Source organism: Falco biarmicus, chromosome 1, assembly GCF_023638135.1.
Source record: "Falco biarmicus isolate bFalBia1 chromosome 1, bFalBia1.pri, whole genome shotgun sequence".
NCBI lineage: Eukaryota > Metazoa > Chordata > Aves > Falconiformes > Falconidae > Falco > Falco biarmicus.
The window spans coordinates 122466886-122492837 of NC_079288.1; the positions used below are offsets into that span (position 1 = coordinate 122466886).

A 25952-nucleotide genomic window follows, 5' to 3' on the forward strand; every position below is an offset into this window, starting at 1 on the left:
AAACCGAGGAAGAAGTTATGTTCTAACTTCTCTGTTGCCACATTCTCTGGGCATTTTTTTGCTCTGCTTCCTTCGGTTTTTCCGTATGCTTGCTTCATTTGTTTGTTTCCTCTCCTTTCTCATACCCTTCACAAACTCCCTTTCCTTCTCTCATATTTCCTAACTATCTCCTCCTACACACTCACGTAATACAATCTACATGCAGTCTGGTTTTCTTCCTGAGGATGTTTTTCAATTAAATAGTGAAATACAAATAGCTTCACGCTTCTGTGCTTTTATGCTACCTCCACCCAACAGTCATTTTAGTGAATGCACTTTTCTTTTTAGAGCTGCAGTACTTCTATCAAGGTGTAAAAATTAAAGCTTTCTTTATATTTATTACTCTGAAATGAGATATGTGTATTCAGCAATCTAGGTGCAAATACAGTACAGTTTTGAAAATGAAAACATAGGATTTTCTTATTCCCAAGAGATGCAAAACCACCTTTTTGTCTATTAACAGGCTAGAACTGTACGAGGTCCCCAAACTCCATTTATCCTGCAGAAGGCCCACCCACTGCAGACAACTACAGCATGTAAGAAAAGAATTATTTCATATAATGTATAACTAAAAGGGGGAATAGAAACAGCCCCTTGGTTTGCCTATCTGCTACGTGAACCACAGAGAATAGAGTGCCACGGAAAAATTACGGTCAATTTTAGCCAATGAGCTATTTCGGTCACTTATCTATTTTGAAGGACAATGTTTTTTTATGGCTTAGTACCCAATCCTCCAACAGGTTTGCCCACATGGGCTCCCACCTGTATCTGCAGTGAGCTTGTGCTGTTTGCCACAGTTCTTTGTCAAAATTAGCTTTGCTTCAGAAGTTGTCCAGAAATTACGGACACACAGCTGTTCCCTGCCAGAGAAGCTTCCTAAGAGCAGTTACCTTCACCTGTCAAAAACCCTCTGAAATATGCGTATCAGGAGCACAAAAAGTGGGAAATTCTGCTTAAAAAAAAAAAAAAAAAGATAATACCACAGGACTACAATTAGTTTGTGATAGATTACACATTTGCCTATATATATCTATCAAATTTTCATATAAATTTATCAATTTTTATCCATTTATTTAATTAATAAATACCTTTTAAATTCACAGACAGCTCTTATTTCTGACTCTTTGTTCACTTACAGTAAATTTAAAATTACCTTTGGAAATGCCTTCCAATATTACCTGCCATTCAAATGCATTATATTAAGAGTTCTCCCTGCTCATTTTGGGTAAGTAATTACATTTGGGAAGATTACTTTTCTATCACTTACCTCCTGATGAGAAAACAAATCACCAGGAAGTCGTTCCAGAAATGAGGAGAGTGAAAAAGAGGACTTCTTTCCTTGCACATCAATAACTTTGAGATGCTCTGGGGAAGGGCTCAAGAAGGCGTAAAGTGCTTCACTCTGGCAGAGTCTTTCATCAGAGAGCAATTTCTATGAAAGAAAAATAATGACAGAAACAACGTATCAATTAAATATTTCTTGTTAAGGAACAACACGTATCAGGCCATCCAATAAAACTGATTAAGACATGGATCAGATGTAGAGCGAGGGAAAAAAAATATCCATGTCTCACAAAGATACTTCAAGAAGCCAGAAAAAAAAAAAAAAAAAAAGGTTCTCATTTCTATGGAATATGTTGTGAAGTGTTGTAGTTAAGTGGCAATTACAGGATTCATTATTAGTATTTCTTAATCAATCAAAGTTTAAATTAACTTACTACTAGAGAAATAGTCACTACCGGCCAAACTCATCTCAACTTCAAGCATTTTAGACAACTTTGACATTTTTAGCATCAAACCTTACATCTGATCCATTTGTTTTAGGCTCTCTCTTTAAACAACAGAGAGAACACATCCACTCAGTTCTCCTGTTTAGATATCTGTTGGTTTTGTCTTTGCTTTCTTACCTGGAGAAAGTTATTTAGCTGGTTCTTGGATTTCTCCATGAATTTCTGGTCTACAGATTTGAAGGGCAGCTTGCTGAGGGAAGGCAACTGAACTTTCTTTAATGATGGAAAACACTGCGGATGAGAAAGGAGAGCTCACTTAATATGCATGTGCTGAAAACACAGATGGTTCAGAATGGAAATGAAAAGACTCCTTTGTACTCTCATCTCCCTTCCATACCCCTCTCAGCACCCCGAAACAAATCCTCCCTTACTCGCCATGGGCCAACATAGCTAAACCCTCTCTCTTCACACCACCACCGTTATCTATCCCTTAGCAGCAGACAGGTTCAAGCACTGTAAAAGGAAACCACCTCTGTCCCCAGAAGCTGTCATTTCTAACACTCCCCTGGAAGCCAGAGACAAAATCTGGTATTTAAAGCAGGCTCTTGCATGACTGTGCAGCACATATACCATTTTGACATCAGGTTAGTTCACTAAAACATTCATTATTAAGCCCCCCCCAAAAAAAAATTATAAACAGGTTTTATAAGCATCTGGCAGAGGCCAGAAACAGGCAGATGGAAAACTAGCTCTGAAAGGCTAAAAGCCAAAAGGCTGGTATAAGAACTAGCAGTATGAAATTTTTATCTGGTTTTCCCCTCTCCAAACATCATTCTGACAAATTTTAGCAATCTCCCCTAACCAAGATTCGTACCTCACTGAGTTTCCGGTGTAGGTTCTGAAACTCACTGAGCTTCCGAGGAACACTCCAGTTCTTAGTTTCAGCTCCACCAACTTCTTGTAAACTCACCATGACAGAGTAACAGGGCACTTGTTCTCCATTCTCTTCTAAAACCTTGTGGGAAAGGAACCAAAAGGTAAGGTATACCACTTTGAAAGCAAACAGTGGAACATTTGGGCTGCCAGACGGGTTGGCTTGCAAATTCAGTTGTCATCAGTCCAACGCTTCTCTTGTGGTTTGAAGGCTACACATGGAGCAGTACCCTTAATGAACTAAACTTTACCCAAAATGCTGTCAGTCCTGAATCAGGCCTCCAGCTAACCACTAGTATACTTTACATATGGCTTTGCAATGCTGTCCATCAGCAATCAAATATCCCTGACATGTCTTTTTCAAACAGCTGTGCACCTACCACACAGCCTTCTGATTGCTGACCAATACTCCATCTCTCCCATCTGCATTTTCCTGAGTGTTCCTGTGCTCTCCCTTTATCCCCAACACTTCTTTCCCAGTGCTTGTGCTGAGGCTCACCCACACACCAGGCACAGCAGCTCTGCAGCTGGACCTTGCAGCAGCTGGTGCCATCTCAGAATGATTTCTCTGCTCACTTGTGCTATTCTGCACGCACAGAACATGTGGCATCCATGCTGTGTTTATTCCTGAGGGACTCACAGCTTTATGAAAATCCTAATAATCAAGCTGTAAACAGCCAGAGGAAGGAGGAGCAATTAACCAAATGAGAAAACTACAGCAAATTAAGTTAAACGTTTTTCTTGAGACAATGGCAGCAGTGTGACCATATTACTTCTTAATTTGAGGAGCCACCCAGAATTTCATCTTTATGTCCTAATGGTAACAGATTTTTGTTTACTTCTGTTTATCTTAAGGAAACAGCTAAATAGATTATGAAAGGAAAATAAGGGGAATTCATAAAGCACTTTTTTTGGCCAAGCCAAACTCTCAAATGCTTCTGTTAATATACATACAAATAAGAGAAAGCTAATTATAAAATACCACCCTCACACCTTCTGAGAAAAGTAATACCTTTTAAACTTTTGCAGTGTTGGGTTTTTTTGGTTTGTTTTTTTATGTATGTGGTGTGGTTTTTTTACAGAATTTTTAACTAAGCCAATCAGGGTAAGAATAAACTTTAAAATTCATACAATTATGACACATTTTCTAAGAAGCCTGTAAAGGTCTGACAACACTTAATGCTAGTGACAGATAATCTGACAAGCAGTTGCATGCAATTGTAAAGACACACCGCTAAAATGTACCTTCACATTTTTATGCTATTCAGAACTGTACAGGGAAAATATTCCCTGTGATGCACTCCTCTCCTAAAGCTGCACATGGACCACTGGGAAACCTGGTCTGCAGCCTAGGTTTCACATCTCTAAAACACCAGCTGCAGCAGCACCCTGACAGAACACAAAAGCACCAACATGAACATCTGAAAATGTGTCTGGTTCCCAGCACAGCTATTTGGGAAACTGCCTTTCTCCTGCCAGACCACTGCAGAAAGAGATGCTTGAGTAGCCTCCAAAATGTAGATCAGAGGGACCTGGCACAGAGCAGCAACTGGGATCTCCTGGGACAGTCCCTGCCCTGTCTATGCCTGAACTAGACTGGATTTGTGTTTGCAGGTGACTCACAAACACCTCCTGGCAGCCACTTTGAGAACTGGGAGATCAGTGCTGAAAATGCTGATTTGAGTCATGCATATCGTTCTCCATTACACATTCATCCCTGGGACAGGGATTTGCATGGGTGTAGTAGGGTCATCTGAACCGTAATTGTCAGGAGAGCGTCATCCCTCCGGAAGCACATTCTCAAAATGGGAGGACTCTGTAATCTTCCTGCTTTCAAGTTAAGATCCATGTGCAAAAAAAAAAAAATCATTTAATTTAATAATAAAATCATTCTAATTACTAGACTGGGACACATTACAACTTCCTTCAAATAACCTCATATAAATATCTTAAGAAGATCCTGAAGACTTTCAGAATGCAGAATTTTTGACCAACTTCAGTACTTTTGCATTTGTTTTTCCAAATTAATGAGTCAACTGGAAAACAGAGAAACAGAATGTTAGGTGGTCTACTAAACCAGGAGGTCTAGTCCTTTGCTGTAACAGGCATCATATCATAAAACTGCTATGATGAAGGAATTCAAACCTGTGAAACAATTTTTTTTTCCACCCCTGTTACACTAAAGTCTGCTCTGGACCCTCACCCTGGTCACTGAAAGCCCCCCCTTTCGATTTCCAAACTCCTTTCTCAACTGCTCCAACAGCTCTGCACCCCTCATTTATGATGTTTACCCTTATCAAGGTGTTTCTATAGACAGCCCTATTCCTCTGATTCTCCCTTTTGCTAAGATAAGCAAACAAAAGTGCTTTCACAGTCACTTCTCATTTAAGCCATTCAAATCCACCCTTCTAGAATGCAACAGCCCAGCACCTGCAGAACAACTGCAATGCTTCCTTGGCTTGAATGGGAACTCCTCTCCCGACGAATTCAAGGGCCACATTTGCCACAAGACAAACCGCACATCTGACAAGCCACCAATCTACCTACTGCTTCCAACCAAAAAGCACTCCAGGGGCTGGAGCTGAAGACCAGAGTTCCTGCTCAACATCAAACCCCTCATGCCTCTCTAAGACTTCACTACACTTCTAATATTCCCATCCTAAATCTCCTCCAGCTCTGATTCTTCATGAGCATAAACTTAATGTTTGTGCTCTGGTTTGGTTTTCCAGGTCCAAAGGTCCTTTGATAGTCTCAGCCCTGATTGTTTCAGCACTGGCAAGGGCTCTCAGAATTAGCCCCTAGGATGGCATATCCAAAAGTCCTTTCTCAGCCCCTTTCCTCAGATTATACGAGTCTTCCAGGTTATTCACTACTACTTATCTGGCAAGAACAGAATCAGCCCTCAAGTACCCACAGAGGCTTCAGGCTACTGAGTTTTTTGCACTGGCAGCAACTCCATAGCCTCAAGACAATGTAAAGATTAATTGTTTCAGAATTTACCGTCTACTAGCATGCCATAGATGCCTAGTCCACAAAGGGTAAAGATTTCTCCCTTCTCCCTGTGAGGCACAAAGTCCCAAAGTGGGTGGAGATATGACCTAGGATGTTGAGACACCTACAATCAATTAATAAAAACTACAAGGTGTATGCCAGTGGTGAGCACCTCTTACTGGGTTGTGTGGTGTGGTAAGAAACATGCAGTGAAATACTGCAAAAACAAATATTATTAAATACTTTCCAGGAGACGCTATAGCTGTTAGCTGCAGTAGGTAAAATGTAAACTTAACATTAGCAAAAACTGTAATCGTTCAATAAAGTAACAAGCTGCCAAAGAAAACCATTGAATCACCTGCTAGAAAAACTAAGGGCTGATCCAGACATCTGTCAGGAATGACTAAACATTAACAAAAATTAGCCCAGTTATTAAGCCAGTGAAGAACTGTAGAACTCACCAGCAGCTTCCTTCAGAGCAGCTCCCTGAAACAGCCCACCCAAGCTGTGCGGCAGTGAAACCGGCTAAACAGACTGATGTTTAAAAAAACCACAAAAAGTCCCTTAGAAGTCTCTTCTAGATATATAAAGACCATGCAGAAGGTGTATTGAGTACACCTCAGTTCACAGGAACCCAATTTGCTTAACTTCCACTGAGCATGAACATCCTAATATCCAGTACAGCTAAATGAGTAAGACAAGCTATTTTCTTCCACTTCATTCAAAGCTACAAACTCAATTCCTTATGAAAGTAATAGATTTTTTAAAAGATATTATGCTCTGAAATAAGTCTTTCTTTGGACAGAGGAAGCAGAACGTCTGCTACAATACAACACGATGCAAGGCCAAAACCATTAAAGCAAGTAGAGCAGGTTAGGTTACGTAGCTGTAAGTTTACATGTCACGTGGCAGTGACTCATGGAATTAAGATGAGTTGTTACCATGGGTCCCGTCATTCTTCATGTTCCTACTGTCTTTTTTTCAACCTCTACCAGCCAAAACACTGAGTCTCCAACAATAGTTTTATAAGAAATATCAGTTACCAAAGGACACCTATAGGTTACATTTTTTTTTTTTTTTTTTTAAAAAAGTAAGTATTTCACACACAGAGCTAGTGCATTTATATAAAGACTGAAAGATTCAAACTAAGAAAGTACAAACAACAGTTTGGACGCACAGTTTTTTTTCTCAAGTTTTAAGTAATTGTAGTTTTGCATGCATTTTCTATTAACCGGTTTAGTAAATCCGTTTAAAAGGTCAATGACAGGCTATTACACTTTCAACTCAAATTCTATAGCAAAATTTACTTTTAACTAAGCTTTTCTGCAAAAAAAATATGGCCACCAAGCTTTTCTCCATTTAAAACCACAGAGCTACATGCTAATTTTGCAAACAGGAAGGCAGTGTCACCTACTCATGCCCCCCGAAACCATCAACTGCAGCCAGAACGCTCCTGAGCAATTAATTAACATGGATAACTATAACAGTCGTGGTTTCTCCAGCTTACTCTTTGAAGCACAGAGCTGCAAATGGCACAATTAATGCAAGCCTACATTTAATTATTCAGTCCAGTACTACCTGTATTATAGTTAACGCAGCAAGTAATTAGAAGCCTCCCCCAACCTCCCTCTTATTTAGCCACACCATCTTCTCATCTGGTAGTGAGGGAGACACTGGGCAGATCTGTATGGTACCCCTTACCAGAAAGCTGCCTTTCTGCAGTTCTGCTGCACACAGTATTGCTGGTTTTTAAAACCAGACTTCAAAAAGGTAGAGAGCACTCTTAAAGACAGTTTAAGACCCTCACTGTTCTCAACCAGGTCACCTGCAGACAGCATTAAAGCAAAACCAAACCCAGATATTTCTACATTGAGAATTTGTTTATTAAAACGGCATCTTAAGTTTTTACCCTGTTGGATTTTTTTCTTCTTTCACAGACAATGAGTTTGACTGTTGACAGACCTATCAATAGTTTGTAAGAGCTGAAGATGCAACCAAATAAACTCAACAGCACATCATTTTTTCTCCAAGAAAAATTACCTCAAGGAAACTACTTAGATAAGACACATCTTCTTAAGAGCACGGGAAGGCAATCCAGTAGAGATCCAATTAATCTTTATTTCACTGAAGTGATATTGTCAAGACGATTGCTTATGTACGGTGTGAGCCCACAGTTACTATATAACGTTTATTGGGCAAATGTTGATAGAAAGCTATGAAATGGTAATACTTTTTGTTTCCGTTACAATTTTTTTTACATTCATTCCACAATTTTCTGCCTACACCCAAACAGAAGAGCAGAACAAGACTGAAAAAAAAAATATTAACTTCTCCTTTACCTTACTCACAGATTTAAAGCGCTTTCTTTCTGGTTATCTTAGTCCCTTGAAACTGTACTGTTGTTAAATACAATAATACAAAACATAGTAAGTACTGCATCTTTGAGACTTAGCAGACACGCAACTGCACCCAAGCGTGATAGCATGGTAATAGAACGAGAGAGACTGTTCTCATGAACACCACCACCCCTAAGGTAGCAAATTACCCAATGCCCAAACCAGTTCACGTACATGTAGGTACTTTTATAGCTCCATTACAACAGGGCCTGACAAACATATGTTTTGCATATATGCATCACAGCAGTCACTGGGGAAACAGAGGAAGAGTTAAAAAGAAGTTAGCGTTTCCTCCCTGCCCCAAGTAAACATGAAGCACACACAGTGTACACCAAGGTAAAAGGAAAGTATATACAGGTTTTTATTCTTCTCTTCATGGAAGTTTGAACTGACCCAGAAGACAAAGCCATAAAAAACCCCAAACATACCTCGCCTGAGACAATGAAGGCTTTCCACATGCCAAGATTCTCACACCACCAGTCCGTTCTTGCAATGTGCAGCTGAAGGTCACTGTGCTCTCTCTCCATCAGAGTAATTTCATCCTTCAGCTTAGAAACAATCTGCAGAGAAAAGTTTATTGATCATAATTGCTAAGAAAAAGTTTGAGCAATACGCCTCATATCTTCAGGGACACTATTCAGAAAAAGGTAAAGGTATGAAAGCAGGGAGAGAGAGAATAATTCACGGGGGGTGGGGGGTGGGGGGGGGGTGGGAGTCTTAAGTGAGAGAACCTATGATGCCTTTTATAAATTTGTGGAATACACAGTAATCCTAAAGAGTCAACTCCAATATTAAAATAAAAAACTACTTAGAAGTACGTCCTACTATTGCACTATCAGCATAAAAGGCACTTTAGATAGGATTACATATTACACACACACACACACACATTATATGTTTTCTACAAATGTGAAATTACAATCACTGAAATATGCGTTACTGAAGACATCCCCCTTACCATTTTCAGATACAGAAACCTGGGAACAGATTTCATTTCTAGGAACTTAGCTATGTTAACAATCACTCAGAAAATTACTACTTAATTCATTTAAGTTTTGGAAAGGGAGGGATTTATTTTTGTGGAAAGCATGCATTTCAAAAGACGTTCTCATCAAGACATAGCTCACAGTCATAATCTCATAAAGGATAAATAGCGTATCTCATGACATCAACAAAAAAACCAAGTAACCATAAATACTACTAGAAGACAGCATGACAAGAAAAGGGGGAAGTATACATAAGATGTGACATTAGAAATACAGCAAAAGAAGCTAACGCTTTCTTTAAAATATGATAGCCCACATAGTCAAACTTACAAGTCTTAGTTGTAAGATTTAAAACACGTGGTACATCCTGCAGAGCTACAGTAATTGTCTTTTTCAGAATTTTGTATCACATAAGATGTAAAATACTACCTACACATCTACAGCTGTATGACAACTTTCTGGCATATACCTAACCTTCGGAATAATTTTGTATTTTACTATATTTACTATGGGCATACAGACTGCTCTGCAGTCACCTTACACTGACTCCTACAAGTGGCATCCAGGAACAATCAATAAATACAGAACTGGTAAGGTTTCATTATAAGTAAATAGCTACTACGCTTATAAAACAAATACTGAGACTTTATAATGATACTGGATCTATTTTATTATTCTGTTTCAAAGACGTATATATTTTCAAAGACAAAGAATATTTTAGGAACAAAAAAATACAGGGAAAACCCCACTACTTTCTAAGGGGTACAATCCCCACCTCCTCAAGACCTTAGGTGTAGAAAGAACATGGCTATTATTTCTCAAGAATGCAAAGGGAACATACAAGTGCTACATCCATGTGTATGCAACAATACGTAAAGGTTTAGTTATATAGTACTTTTTTATATCAAAGAAAAAAAAATCAAAACTATAGTGCTACAGAAACAAATGGCATGGTCTAACTCACACACACAAGCATGCTCACTTCTGTTTAGTACTTCTCACTCTTTGTGGTGGTGCATCTCGCCCCCTCCCCTAGACCACCCCCTACAGTCTCAGGAATCCCCTTTAGGCCTTAGCCCCTGTGTAATGAGTTCGACAGTTAAGCATCTCTTGACTGTACCAGCAACACCTGCGTGGCTGAGCTGGGAGACAGCACTGACAGCCAGAAACATTCTTTACACAAATCCTAACATCCCCAAAAGCACTGGAGCACTCCTTACGTGAATCATCTCCTGATGAGCCTTGCAGCCCACTGTCACTGGGATTGTGAAAAATTCCAGTACTTACCAGCTCAGATTGTGGCCAGGATGGAAAAGTACTGTTGACTAAAAGCCAATCATCTCTGACTCTATGAACAGTGGTCCTAAGTGAGGACCATTTCGAGCTCCTTTGGTCCTTTGAGCTCTCCTGGACTGCAGGGGGCTGCAAACAGCATCTCCCTCTGAGCAGGATGCCTCTCAGAGCTCCCAAGCTCGCCGAGTTAGGAGGACTGTCACCAAAAGCTGACGCCAGCCTGGGCTGATAACCCCACTCCTCAAGGCTCAAACCTTTGCCCGCTGAGAAATGCGAAGGCGTTCAACATGAATATTTCACTGAACTTGAGGAGAATTTTTAGCAGGTATATATACACCTTTGTACAGCTGTACATTTATCTCTATATTTTTGTGTTTGTACGTGAGTTGATTTAGGTACCTCATAAGTGTAAGTATTACCATTTCAAATCTGTAGTTAAACCGATTTTGTCATTTAAGTAAATCCTACTTTGTAAGTATTAATCATGGACTAAGTGCTGCTAAAATCCTATGATCAACCTTAAACTGTGAATGTTCCTTACATTCCTTTAGATACAAACTGTTGTCCAAGTCGGACTAGGATCGGATCTAGCCACACCTAAACTCTATCAAGAGTTTAGAAAGCAAGGGGGGTCCACTCTGAACCTCATGACTCAGATAGTAGGGTCGCCCTTGTCCTTTTACATCTTTAGTCTCTGTGTAAATCATTCCAGATTAATTTTAATTTGATTCGTCTTTGTGTAATTTCTCTATGTAATAAGTAACAGAGTGAACCTCGCTACCAAACTTTGTGAAGTCACAGTCCTACAAATTCATATTAAAACTACTTTGCTAATACCTTTGATGGTGATTCTTTAACATTTATGGCCCATGGTGCAAATTTTAACTTTACACCTAGTTAGTTATAAGAGTACCTCCTACAATTTTTCCAAGTGACTTTTATGTTCACTCCTGGTACAGGTCCACTGGAAATACTAAAGATCTGAACAAGTTAACAGAAATTTCCTCCAGCTTCCACATAACTCCTGATAGAGATTGAGGCACTTCTCCATTCAGTAAGGTCCCGGTTAATTTCAGTAATTGTGTCACAGTTTTCTTTCAATATAAGGCTTAGCAAGCACCAGAAGGTGCTCTGCGTGGGGAACGTTAAGATGTTGCTTTGCTACTGACAATGACAAGACCGAACTCTAGAAAGAATGTGGTCCTGCACATTTACTGTGGCTGCACAGGATGGCATGAGACAGCACTCACAAACACAAGGGAGATAGCCACCGAGCTTCGGGCACGAGACATGCACCAAAGTCACAGACCTCCAAAGATCAAGGTAATTTTCTATGGCAGTGGGCCTTGTACATTGGAGACATTGCCTGAGACCGCTTACCATCTTTCTACTCTTTATATTCCAAGAAGGAACTGAAACGAGACCTCCCTACAGAGCATTTTCTTTTAAAACTAGCAGCGTTTCACATGCAACTCAAATGAGCAGTTTTCTTCCCTGGCTGACTGGCATCTGAGTTGCAGGGTGCTAGAAGTCACTTGAAGATGCACATATGTGTTTTGTATGGGTCTCACAGCAAACATTTCAAAAAGAGAAAACAACCCAGGAACAGCTTGAGGTTTAAAAGTTTAACACAAAAAATGTACATGACATTCCCCTTCATATGGCACAAAACTGTGGAATTTTTAGAAACAGTTTTTACTTCATATGACCAAGAACCAAATTTTTATCTGCCACATCCGGAGGTGGGGGAAAAAAAAAAAAAAAAAAAAAAAGTCCTTGTAACAAGGTGCTCTCACACTGTCAACCTTAACAACCCATTTAAAAGCTCCACAGGTAAATGCTACTGCAGTAATACAGGCATTTAAAAAATAAAGGACACACAAACACATCAGTGCTCTTACTACTCTGAAGAGCAATGGTTGGATGACAAGTAAAAGGTATCTTCTGCCCGCTGAAGCCACACACACAGCAGAGCAGCTGTGAGCGGGACACACCAGAAGAGCTGCAGACACATTTCCAGTTGTCTGCGGTAACCTCTGGCAGAAGGGAGAGGCAAAAGAGACAGAGGGAACAAAGCTAGCCAGTGTGGTCCCAAACACTACTGTCCACGTCTTTCTGCTGGGGCAGCAGAGAATGAGCAGGGTGTCAACCGCTACTCAGACCAGCATCCTAGCACTCACCCCTAGTGAAGAAACAAATGTATGAAGAACCCAGGTCCTGGACAATGACTAATGCCCATGTACATTTTTGCTATCCCTCGCAGGAGGCTGTTTTAGGGAGATACCTGGCTACTTGTTAGTCTCTAACCACCACCTACCAACCACATTACGCCTGAAAAACTTGGCCCGACTGCATCTGAACAACAGTCCTGTAGTATCAGACTCAGTAGGAATGCAAATGAGTTGGCCTAAGCCAAATGCAAATCACTTGCTTCTGCCCGAATATGTTCTTAGATTGCTTAATCGTTGCACTTTGCAAATAGAAAAAGATTTTTATTTTTCATTCAAGCCCGGAGAGCCAAAGTTTAATGTCCCTCAATTTTTTGTCTGATGAAAGCATGCTTTGCAGACTTCTCCTGCTCCTTATAAAGGAAAGCAGTCACTTTTACAGATTCAGGTGGTGTGTGTCCCCCGCCCCTTGATTAGAACAAGCCAGTTACAACTGCAGATTCTGAAATTGCGCTATGCTACCAGAACGCCAGCAGAGGGAGCAGAACTAGCACATCCCTCCGCTGCAGTGCGCCAGACGCGGCAGGGAACATGAAACAAACTGCCACAAAGAACTACGCAAATACAGGTGGGTACAGCAGCAGTAAGGAAGAAATACTATAGATCACCGTCAAAGCTGCAAGCCCACTGGGAGAGAGGTCTTTATTCTACGACAAAAAAAAATAATATTTGCAATTTTAGTTACATCAGCTTAAAAAAACCCCTAAAAAACCAAATTAAAAATAATAATAAAAAAATTAAAATAAGCTAATTTCAATTTCTATAACAGACCGATTGAAACAGTAATCTGAGCTGTCCAGAACGAGCCTGAGACAACTAGATATTACACAAACATACACATAATTTTATTTTTTTTTTTTTAAGGGAAGACACTAAAGGTAGTTACCTTTTTGTCGGGTTTTGGTGAATTACATATGGAATTTAGAGCCTGTTTTTTATATTCAAGCTTGTCATTTAGCTGGCGAAGTTTATTTACAGCATAACTGGCCTGTTCATTAATTCTTGTGCTGCATTCTTCAGTAGCTTCTTCGCAACCTTGGCTCTAGGAATAAAGGATGAGAGTAACTGCATCATTAATATGAAAAAGGAGAGTTATTGTTTGCTCCAAAAGCTTTTATGTATAAGAACTCTTATTCTTGATACAGAAAAAAATGTAGGTATAAGAGATTCTAACAGATATTCCGACCATCAGATCCAACATGAAACATGTCTGTTAAAAAAACCTGAACAAGCACACACCCAACCAAACACACAACAGACAAAGCCTAATACCATTTATACTACAGCTCTTTGGGAACTCTTGCCAACTATGTAAAATGACCTTCAAGCTAAAGCTTTAGTGTAAATGAGAGGCAGAATCAAAGTTTATTTTAAAAGCAACAGCAGCTTAGTAGTCATAATCAATTTTCAGAGCCAGATAGAAAAGCAAATACTTCACTCTGAGCTGAAAGATAACAAGACAGGGGAGCGGGGGGGGGGGAACAGGGACACGAAACCAAAAAAACCCCTACAGTTCTAACAAACAGTCCTGCCTCCCACAAACCTTCACAAAACAGATTTATCAGCCTGCAGAACAATCTAAACCAAGTCCTTTCTCTGCATGAACAGATTTTACTGCTGTTTTTAGAAGTGTTAATAAAAACGTGATAAAAGCACATACGCATTACTCTAAACTGATAAATAATTTTCTTATATTCATTCAGACAAACCAATAGCTTTTTCCATCTTGTGTACTACAGGCATGCGAAAAAATAGTTTCACACCTTTCAGTGACGTTCTCATTAACATCATCTGGCATCTGCCTCAGTCTCCTTTCTTACTGTGCTACCCCAAACAGGCATGAAGACCTTGAGATCCAGCAAACAGCACTGTGATGTTACTGTTGCCATCTTCAAAGATCTCTGAGGTCTGCTTGTGACTGAACACATCTGTGGGAAGCTATGAATCTAATCACATGAACTACAGTTCTCTAATTATATTCCCACTAAGCAAGCTTTATCTGTATGTAATGACAAGCTAACAGAATGAAGTCTCATTGTCTGCTAAATTCTGTGAGCTTTAGAGACAATCCTACTGTAAATTCTGCAGTATTTTACATCTTAGTAAAAAAAAAAGTCTGAGAAGAGATACAGTAGCAACAAAAATTAATCTTCTTAGTATAATCCTCATAAGGGAGGGCAACAATGCAGAAGTCAGGAGTTCTAGGCTAAGAAATCCATGCATGCCCTTTTCCAGTTCTGCATTTGCCTGCTATGCGGCTGAGTAAATAACATTAGCTCTATGTCATGTCCTTTGTTCCGTCTATTCTGCACAGACTGTAAACTCCTCAGGTCTGAGACTGCCTCCAAGCACGTGTACAGAGCTCACAGAAGCTCATCATCATCTCCTGGCACTACAATAATACAGATAATTAACAATATCAGGTGTTACTCAAAACACTACTACACAGACCCATAGAAGTAAAAAAACCTTAACCTTTTTAGGAAGCACAGAGGTCAAAAATAAACAAAAATTCTATTTTTTACACTGAAGAATTAAAAGACTTTTCATATGAGGTGTGGTACTAGTAATCAAAGGATTGCAATTAATTACAAAACAGTAAGGCCCTGCTCCCAGAGATAGGCTGCATGGCTTCTGCCATTAACATTTCAGACACTTACAGCAAAATACACTATTGAGTCACTAGGTTTATCACAAAAATACTAGAATTACAAGGTAACAAGTTACCTGTATCCAAATTACCAAATAAACAACACACTCAAAGCTGAGATCGTAAAGGATTGTGCTATCTTCCCTTGACTGCTAAACTGATAATTAACGACTTCCATTTCTGTGAGTGCTGCAGAACACAGACTGGGGCTCATTTTAGCAATCTGACACACACAGCATTGATGCAACCACCAGACCCTCTTTCCTCAGTGCTGAATGCAGGCACTGCTTGCTTCTGGGTTTTTACATCTGCTCAAGATCTTTCAAAGGAGGTTTGTCCAAGGAGTGAAAAGTCATGACTGATTGAAAAGAAGAGAAAGCTTGTTCCACCTGCAGTTGAACCAGCAGAGTCTGACCTTGCCCTGATTCCTGTCTTCCAATTTGATCTCCTCGTGTTTCATCAGGGCTCATCCTTTTGTCCCCCCTTCCACAATGACACTAGAGAACTTTTTACCTATCCAACTATAACAGTGGAATTTATAGAAAATTAACATCGGTAACTCCCACAGTGCCACAGGAAGCGAGAACCTGAGACATTCAAAACTCAAACTAAAATGAAAGCAATTAGTATCTGGTAACACTATGGATCCCTCCAGAAACATCAGATTTCTCAGCTGTAGTTGAGGGAGGGGGAGCAAAAAACCCCAAACCTATTAGCCAGTAGCACATTTTCACCAACATTTGAAAGACCACTGGAAACTTCAGAAATAATCTATTCTCACCTCAAAGACCCTGAACCATGGCACAGAGCCATCAGGATTGCTCTATTTGAGAGATGCTCTAACAGTATATGCTACTTCATACTTAATTTGTTGTTAAAAACGCAAAAGAACTTCAACTATATAAGCAAACTTGGCAATACATTAGTCTTCAAGGTTTCACAGCTGACACAGCCCTCAAATCTGGCAGATACATATCCAAGGACTCAGACAAAGGACAGATGATGCTGATGTTAAAAAAAAAATAATCTAATTTTTTGGCAGCTATAGTAAATGTTATCTGACAGAGGACAGCTAGACCTAAAGTGTTGTGTCAGTCTTCTTAAGAGAAACTGTTATCTCTCTTAGACTGAATATATATAGAGATTAAAAAGCACAACGTTTAATACTTAGAAAGTTCTGGACAAAGTCCCAATGACTACAAACACAAGGACAGAAAGTCTTTGAAGTACCTCGTACCCTCAACACATAGCTGAGTTAACAGTGAGAAAAATAGAAAACGTGTCTTGGATCTTTTATCAAGGAAAAGATTACAGAGAGAAGAGTGAAAGTTCAGCAAGCTCTCGAAGTTCATATTGGAAGTAATTTACTTAGAACAGCTCATCTCTGCAGATCTGCTGACAGGTGGACTACAGAGACGATAAAAGCTCACTACAGAAATTAAAGCCATATTTAAGCAGTAAAATACAAAAGCCTTGGGTTCTGGAAAAATTGTTTCTAAATGGAAGAATGCAGATCAGCACCTCTGGATTCTGCTTCTTATTTGTCCATTTAGATCCAGTATTAGACAAACTATCCCACTTCATTGTGCTCTGAGCAAGTTCACATGTAAAATGAAGATATCCATGCTGATCTGAAGTGGCAGCCTGACAAAGATGCTCCCTAGTCTGAGAGATGCTCTTGTCAAAACGTTCTTAGATAAATATAACACAAGTTCCCCTGACATGACCGATTTAGAGAAGCCACTGTAAAACCTGCCCCAAGAGATCTGCCATTAGGTTATTGCTTATGACATTTTGAATGCTCTGGCTTACTATTTACAGTTTTAGTGCTATTTTAATCAGTTCTATCTTCCAACATAGTCTACTAATCTATTCCATAAATAAAGAGTACTAAGGTTGTATTTTTTTCTTTTCTTTTTTTTTTCAACTTTTAACTAGGAAATGCACAGGGGACAGGGAAAGACAACATTTAGACAGAAACCTACTAATGTTTCACCTTGTTTCAGTGTTTTCAGCTTGGGAACATACCAGGTTTACCCAATGGAACTACAAGAGTGATATCATGTATAAACACATCCAAAAAAAAAAAAACCAGTCCAAAGGTCAAGGACAGAAGATGCTATTACGTGCTTTACTCAGGATCATCTGCAGATCACCTTAAAACAACAGTGAAATTGTCCACATGACTCACCACTTCGTCTTTGTCCTCAGGAGTTAGCTGAGCAGAACTTCTTTCTTCTTCCTTCTTGACTGATCTCTCATATAAATCACTGACAATGAATGAGGGGTAGTATCTGTCCTTTAGAGTCTCATAAACATCTGCCTGAATTCTGTAGAATACTTCAATGCCTTTATTTCCCACGAGACTTTGCTGTATTTCTTTATAAAGGGATTTTTCCACAGGTATTTCCCTGTTTTCCACAAAAAAATTCTGATAAATTTCACTCACCAGTTGAGGTATTTCAGCCTAGGAAGCAAGGAGGGAAAAGAAGGGAGAAGAGAATAATGAAAAAACTTTAAAAATATAAAGATGAATCACGATCCAGGTGCATAATTTGAAGGATGATCAAGCTAATTTCACTCCCAGATGTATGAGAACACATCTGTGACTCTCTCACTGAGATCAAGCACTCTGCCTGAGCACCTATGCTAAGCAGTCAATTTCACAAGATAAATACGGATATTTTTAAAGTGAAGAAACAGCTGTGCTCTAAAATTAACATAGCTTCTGCACCCACTGCTTTTAAAAGTATGCTCCAAAAGCTGGTATTAAAGGGGGCAGGGGTGGAAGTGCTAAAGCAACATTCTGATCACCATTTTAAGTTCAGATTGTAGAGTTCAGCTGTATTGGCTCTCCTGTTTTCTGCTGGATAGGACCAACTCACTTTATACATGACTATAATTCTATAATTGGGGCGGGGGCGGGGGGGGAGAAAGCAAAAATAACAAGGAAAAAAGCAGAACCAAAGAGACATTTACTAGTACACTGGGCCAGGTATTTCCACTGAGCACAGAAGAGCACACAGGATTGAACTTTGTAATAATGAACAGGAAAGAGGCAGTAATGCTGCACAATCCTTCATCATCTCTCTAAATTAACATCCCTCTAAACTGACTGCAATTACAAAGGTTTTATCCACTCACTCAGTACGGCACAATGTTCTTGCCTGCCTCATATGACAGTATCGCAGCTACACGGCTGCATGATGCTACTTTTTTGTAATTAAAGCTGGTCCATGGAACATAAAGGTTGCCCGTCACCACAGGGGCAACAGGAGCACAGTATGTTAGAATCTCTTTAAAAAATGGTAAGTCTTGAATAAAGGCACTACACAATTTGTTTTGAAAGCAAAGAGAGAAATCACAGCTGAAAGGTCATAAAATGATTTATAGCACCTTTTCCAGTCACGAGCAGTTTGCAATCAAAACTGATATACAGCTCTCTTCACAGTGCCTGACAAAATCTTTTTATAAACACCTTCTAGCCCGAGTTGGTTGTTAGCCATTTCTTCAGATTGTATCAATGGTTCATTAATCACGATCCATAATTTGCTGCTTTGGTTACAGGACATTATTTGTATTTTCCAATTGATTAGAATCTTTTTTCATAGGAGAGTAATAAAATTACAGTGAATAAAAGGTTAACTGATACTTAATAACGAAATTCATATTTCATGCTAGCATGAATCCCAGAGGTTTAAAAGTTTTCCCCCCAGATCCACCCCACTAGTCACGAACAGAAAGTTTGTCCTCTACATTCCTGCTCTGCACCATTACTCCAGGATACTTCTTGCAACTTTAAGTGGTATTTCCTATCCTTATTTCAGGGTTCTCATTCCTTTATTTTTTACTGTATATTGTTGTATATTGTATATATTTGTATTTTTGTATATTTTTTGTATATTTTGTATAATTGTATATAACTAATATAATTGCATATTAATATACAATACAAATTACAATATAGCGTCGTTGCTTCCCTCTAAACAGTAGCGCAGCATTCCTGGAGAAACTTAGCTGCTTATAAAGCAACAGAACAGGGAAAGGAAGGGGTCTTAGAAAGCAAAATCTCTCTTTCGAAAGGATTAAAAACCCCACATATACACACCATTTCATGGTTTGGGACTGAATGGACTACCTGTAACTGGCAAGGTGAAAAGTTTACATACAGACTATCAAGCAGCAACGTACTTTAAAGTTTCACATGAGCTGATACAACTAAAGCCAATATATTATTGCAACTTTCCCCTCTGGTCAAGGGGGAAAGAATTCTACTACTTTTGCATACGAAGTATCCCTTCTACCAGTCATGCTGCTACACAAAACAACAGTAAATCGTCATCACAACAGTTTAAGTGCCATATTATCCTCAAACGTTGACATGAAGAAGTTAAAAGAACTAAATTGCTTAGTAGCTATCCTATGCTATTGCTATTTTAAAAACAAATACAAAGATATTTCCTAACATCAAGATCACAGCAAGCAGAGATTCCCATTAATGTACAAGGACTTGTAATTTCTTCCACCTTGCTAGCGTTCTTCAGATACTCCACAGACTCCCAAAGACCGATCAAAGCCATCTTGTCCATCCTTTCCATGTAGATTCGGAAGTGCTCTCTGTATGAAGGGTTGGCTAAAATTTCTTCAAACTGAAGAATCTGAAGAAAGAAAAACTAAGAGTAAAATCTGGGGGGATACTTAAGTCCAGCTCCTCTCCATCTGTTATGGGGAGAATATTTTCATTTTATGTGCCCACAGAGCACCATATATACCACAAATATGTACTCTATTCAACTGCACAGACTCTTTACGGCAATAGGTTTTATATTTTTTAATGAAGAAAAAAAAAAAAAAAAAAGGAAAATATGAGTTGGAAGTATTTAGAAAATAAAGGCATCTACACTCCCATCAGATAGAAAATATTTCCACATGTTTTCTATCCAGGAGGTTAAGGCTACATTTGAAAAGACTAAGATGACATTTCAAGTCATTCATGAAATGCTACTGCCAAACATTTAAATTCCAATGTTCCTGCAAGGCAGAGGAGCCAAGCTGAACACTAACCAACCTACTCTTTGCTTAATCCAAACAAAGAATAACACCAGCAGTTTCCATGCCACAGGCCACAGAGTTTTGAGATGTATCTCAATTACTCCCAAGGCCACAGAGAAAGATGGAGTATAGTTCTTTATCCTGGCAGCTAGGGCGTTTGGTGGCTAGTTCCCATTAACTGAGCGTTATTGAAAAGCATCTATCAGAAACGCAGCCAGGTAAGGGAATGGTCTGCGATGTGATGCTCAGAACTCTACCTGAAATGAGAGAGGAATGCACATGTCACACAGAAAAGAAAAGAGACTTCTCACACCCCAGCAGATGCTGTGGCCGTTAAGATGCAGGATTAAAAAGACGTTACCATTTCTCATCCTCTACTATTTCTGTGAATCCAGGCCTTTTCTTTGAAACACCTGAAAATAAAACACCTCCCTGACAAAAAGAACCAGTCTTCCCACGTTGAACAAAATGAACGACCCTGGCTTTCTTTGGAAAATAGGACCAGTTTTCAAAGCACCCTATCAAAATCAGACATCCCTTCCTCTCCAACTTTGGAGTCCAGCAGCTGAACCAGTTTTCATGTTGCTCCTTTAGTGCCTTTATTTATGTGGACAGGAATCCAAATACACTGGAGTGGTCTTGGTCTCTTGTTTTGTACCTCACAGACACCAACCAATCCTCACTTTTTGCTTTTAAAAGAAAATCTGATCCTTAAGCACTGGGGCTAATGAATCTTTACGGTAAAACGCAAAGTCACAGGAAGCTAGGACAATTTGGTACAGAGCAAGTTGTGAATTCCAACCAGGACTGAGGCATTAATAATTTCTCTAATACGGGTTTTTCAATACCTTATAATAATATAATTCAGGTCATGTTATCAGCATCTTTCTCTCAGAAGACGACTTTTTTTCCTAAACCTAGTACCTCAGACTCTACCAACAAGTCACATTTAGAAAAAAAATAGTTTGCTAGACTCAAGCTGTGCGGAAAGAAACTACATGTATGTGCACGTACACAATTACGAGCACAAGTCACTTCCTTAATGAATCAAACTGAAGAAGGTTCTTTAAAAACTGTAGCCACCTATGTTTTGTCTGAAACAGCTCCTCCAAATTTTGGGCAGTGTTTAAGTAAATAGCATTTGTCTCAGCTGGAATGTTCATTTTCATCTTCAAAGTTCCTCAGTGACAGTCATATGTCATCCCTCTCTCCATACTTCACCATACCAGGAATCTTCTGGACATGGCTTGCTCTTAGATTCAGTGCTATTCAGGTACATGAACATAAACTTAGAGCTTCGCTATAGAGAGAGATACAGAGCTCACTATAATCCTCACTGAACAGCACAGACAGGCAGGCTTGTGAAGCTAGGCTTGCTACAGAAACAGTGATCAGACTGTCAAAGAGAAGAACAGAGAGATGACCATTCAAAGCCCAGTCTGTGGCTTAGCATCATTGCTGTGCCTCATCATACGTTTTATTCAATAGTTTTATCAAGATAGTGATTTAAAATACACGTGGAAGAAGTGTCCTCCAGCCTCTTGAACAGAGGTCTTAATCTCTGGGACTTTTCAGCTCTGTAAATGATAGCAGAGGCAATAAATATATCACAATGTGGAGCACTGTCCTGTCACTTCTTGAGCAAGAAGTCACCTTGGTCTCTACGCCTCTATTATCCAAGCTAGCCCTACTCAGGCTGCCACAGCAAGGAGAGTAATTAAGAAATCTCCCCTCTCAAAAGTAACTGTGGCTAAGTGCCGCTGCAGGGAGCAAGGCAAGTACAACCATCCCTCTAGCCTAACAAAAGTGCTCGCTGCACAGGTGCCCCGTGGTAATTAAAAAGTGGTGGTGCCTAATAATGCTGTTACACAAACCTCCTAATAGTTACCTTGCAAACTGAAATACTTCAACAAAATTGATAGACAGAAAAGCTTATTTAAATTTCCCTTGCAGAAATGAGACCTCACAAACTTTTTTTAGGTTTTTGTTTAAGGCTTGACTATCCTAAATTATTGAATAGTTTATAACTATTAAATATGTTACAAACACCGTACTGTAAACATTATTAAGCCTTCAAAGACAGTAACGATGGACAAAAGATGTTTTTAGGTTTGAGGTGGTTAAGTCGTTACAAAACACATGCAATCCAGGAAGTATTCTGAGGAATACAAATATCTCCATTTTCAAGAAAGAGATTCTGCAGTAATTTTTAATCCTCAGTAGAAGATCATTTTATGACTCAGTATCAGCACGAATTAAGAGCACAAAGGTCTAAGTTACATTGGCATACATGCATGCATTAGGGCATGTGTACACCCTCAAATCCAATATCCAGTTAGCAGACATAATCTTGGAATTACTCAGCCTCAGCAGCAACACTTCAAGTCCTTTTAACTTGAGAACAGCTTCCGGGCTTGGAAAAACCAGCAGTGACATCAATTTCCTACTTCAACAGGAAAGTAGCTAATACACTACAGCTGGTGACAGGCTCTGCCAACGACTAGGAAGGGGTTAGATTCCTGCCCTCCTCCCTGCCCCAAGTGGGGTGCTTTAAGCAGCATCCCTAGCATAGGGGGATACAACAGAATAGCCTTGTTCCTGGCCCTACAAAGCAGAGAACTGGTCCTGGCAAGTCCCTAAAGATAGTCACGACCTCTCTCTGGAGAGGAACATCAAAACAACTGCTTAATTTGGAAGGGCCTGAATAGGCACCAGATGTGGCATAGATGTCTTTACAACACACCAGGTTCCCCTTCGCTACAGCCACCTTGGCCTATAATGAATAATCACAATAAAGCTGGTAACAGCACTGCAGATCATGGGCGAGTTGAGCAGAATTTAAGTCAATAACGCACATGTTCTGCTGGAATGATGGCACACAGACTGCAGGATTTCTGTTTTCATTTGTTTGTGGGGGTTGGTTGTTTTTTTCTTTTTCGTAGAGGACAGGAAGAAGAAGAATATAAAAAATAATACTGGAAAAGTGTCTCTCTTTCCAAACTGCATTTTAAAAAACAATAACACATTCTCTGCCCACTGACTAAAATTTAAACATGCAGTGGTGTCGTCATTTTTCAAAAAGAGGTAAGTCATCAGAAGGCTAGCTTTGTCATACACAGCAGTAGCTGAACCAAATGCAATGATTAGTTGCCTGTCAGGAAGCATATACTACATAAGGTGTCTGGCTATTTCACTGCACATACATCAATGGAAAAACCCCTGTCTTGAGACTCACATGTTCACGAACATACTTCTGTCGCAAGACACCCTACCTTCAGGCAAGAGGAGAGCAACAATTGACACTTGCTCTTTATATCCCCAAATTCTGTACCATGAAGTATCCTGACATAACGTGATCTGAAGCTTAAAAACCGCAGTGAAAATCTGATCAGTCACGAGTTATATCAGTATCTATCCACATATGGTGGAAGCAGGGTCTTCCGTAGGAGTTCTTACTTGGTCCTCGTCAGCAGAATTCCAAACATGGAACTGCCTCCGCCTCAAAATACACTCAGATGGTGGATCAGATCCCCAGAGCTCCTACCACCCGTGGTTCACAGAACAGCTCCACCAAGGAGATACTGGGACTCTACACATCTCGGTGATGTGGCTGTTGCACTGAACACAACAGATCACACAAGTGATTTGCTGAACGCACACAGGCAACAAGAACTCAATTAATTACTACAATACTGTGCAGGTACAGTTTCTAAGAAAAAGCACTAGAACTGCACTGGACCATAAATAGATCAGAAGAGATGCTTTATATATTACACTAACTGAAACTGCAAGTTCCCTGAAATCTAATACCCAGGGCAGAGTATAAATCGGTGTCAGAGCTAATGACAGAATTCAGATTCAGACAGTATCTGGGGTTTGCTTGCTTATAAACATTTGGTTATAATTCACACATTCAGGATTTCCCTAGAGAAGCTGGATACAGGATAATGAGGTGTGTGAAACGTGCAAAGTCAAATACATAAAAGTCACAGGACTGTATAATTAAACAGAAAACCAACACTGTTTTATAATTAGTTTCTGCTGTAAAAGGGAAAAAAAAAAAAGGTATTTCAAAACACAAAATATTTCTTAAGTCTGTAAGAGAACACTGACAGCTCCAAATAATCCATCTCCACATTTAAGCCCATAATCAGAACACGCATTAAAAGTTTTTACCATTAATGCTATTATTCCCCTACTACTGCAGGAAAGAGAAAGCTTTCTGTAGGACGCAGAAGTGAAACCAAAATACAAGGTTAGGCCCCTAGCCAATTTGTTCTTTGTTCAATTGGACCAAATAAGTCAGTAACTTATTCAAGCTTCTGTATATAATACACTTACATAAAATAATTCAAAACACCATCAGTAAATGACCATTTCTGACCTATTTTGACCTATTTCATGCAAGCTGAAGAAAGGAAGGCAAACTTCCAGTGTCCTCTACACAAGGCTGTTATTCTGGAGGTTAAGCGCTAGGTAAACCAAAAAAAACGGCACAGCTGGACTACAGAGAGGAATTATGGACACCAGCAGTGACTTACCGATATTAGCGCATCTCTTACATCTCGAACACTCCCCTGCCATTTTGCTTAGAAAGAGGCCTGAGTGTTCAGTCAATACTGCCCACGTAGTAGGGTGCAGCATCCAAAATAACACTGGTTGCCTTGAAGTAAGAACCCAGACTGCAGCTAGCACAGTTCAGGAAACGAATGGGAAGAAGCAACAGTGAAGACAGTCCCCTTCCTCAGCCAAACCCTGGGCATTTTTCTGTTCTCTGAAGAGAACAGTGTGGCCTCCACCTCTCATCCAGCCTTTTTCCTGGCAGCGAAGAGTTGGGTACAACAGAAGAGAAAAGCGGTTTTCCTATTTTCCATGCTGACACAGGCGTGGAGTGGGTCTAGGGCTTCTTCACAGAAACAAGTCAAAAACTTAGAAGCAGAGCAGCCCTGGACCCCGTTGTTTCCACCATCACTACAACAAATGCCTGTGGAGAGTCTTTACTCATATTAATAGTACCATTAACTCAGTATGGAGCTGTTCATTAGTACGTTTGCAAGATATAACCCTGGGTCAGCAGCTCCCCCCAAAAATCCATCGGGTTATAAAAAAATGCAACATTAAGTCCTTTGATTTTCATTATAATAATATTATATTTTATTGTATTTCTGACCAAGCCCTGCCCCTATCCAATGCAGCTTCACTACTTGATCTCTCCTCACAAACAATCTTATATTACCACGTATCTATCCTGGAAAGTCCATAACATCTCAGCAGGCACCGAAAGTGGCATCAGTGGCTCATGCAGTGCTGCCACATGCTTCCCTCTTTCCTTTTCTCCTTGGCATCTCTCGCTACACCCATCTTCAGGAAACAGATCAGGACTACTTTGGCACAATCTATGACACACCATCTGAAATCCTGTTTTAAGGACAACAGGAGCAGGTGGGGAATTGCTGTCTTTCAGACCCTACTCAAGAAAGATGAAACACAAATAATAAGAACTGTTTCTCTGTCATGCAACTTTTTCTTATGCGCCACTAAGCTACAACTTTAAGAACATAATGAAAATTAAAGATCCCTGCATGAAGACATAACTTCTCTTCTACCTACACGCAAAAGGTAAAATCTTCTTTCCAATTTGAACATGTGAGTTA

At 39.6% G+C, this 25952-nt stretch overlaps 1 protein-coding gene across 2 annotated transcripts in view; it reads right to left on the minus strand.

The window, feature by feature from the left end:
- SNX25 (sorting nexin 25) overlaps positions 1-25952 on the minus strand; it is an 88111-nt gene that overhangs the window by 9792 nt on the left and 52367 nt on the right. For both annotated transcript variants that reach the window (XM_056326058.1, XM_056326060.1), the window contains 7 exons: positions 19773-19904; positions 17438-17713; positions 13483-13638; positions 8518-8649; positions 2644-2784; positions 1947-2060; positions 1307-1471 (listed from right to left, as the gene is read on the minus strand). In XM_056326058.1, coding sequence (XP_056182033.1) covers positions 1307-1471; positions 1947-2060; positions 2644-2784; positions 8518-8649; positions 13483-13638; positions 17438-17713; positions 19773-19904 — 1116 coding nt within the window. The remainder of the gene's footprint in view (positions 1-1306; positions 1472-1946; positions 2061-2643; positions 2785-8517; positions 8650-13482; positions 13639-17437; positions 17714-19772; positions 19905-25952) is intronic.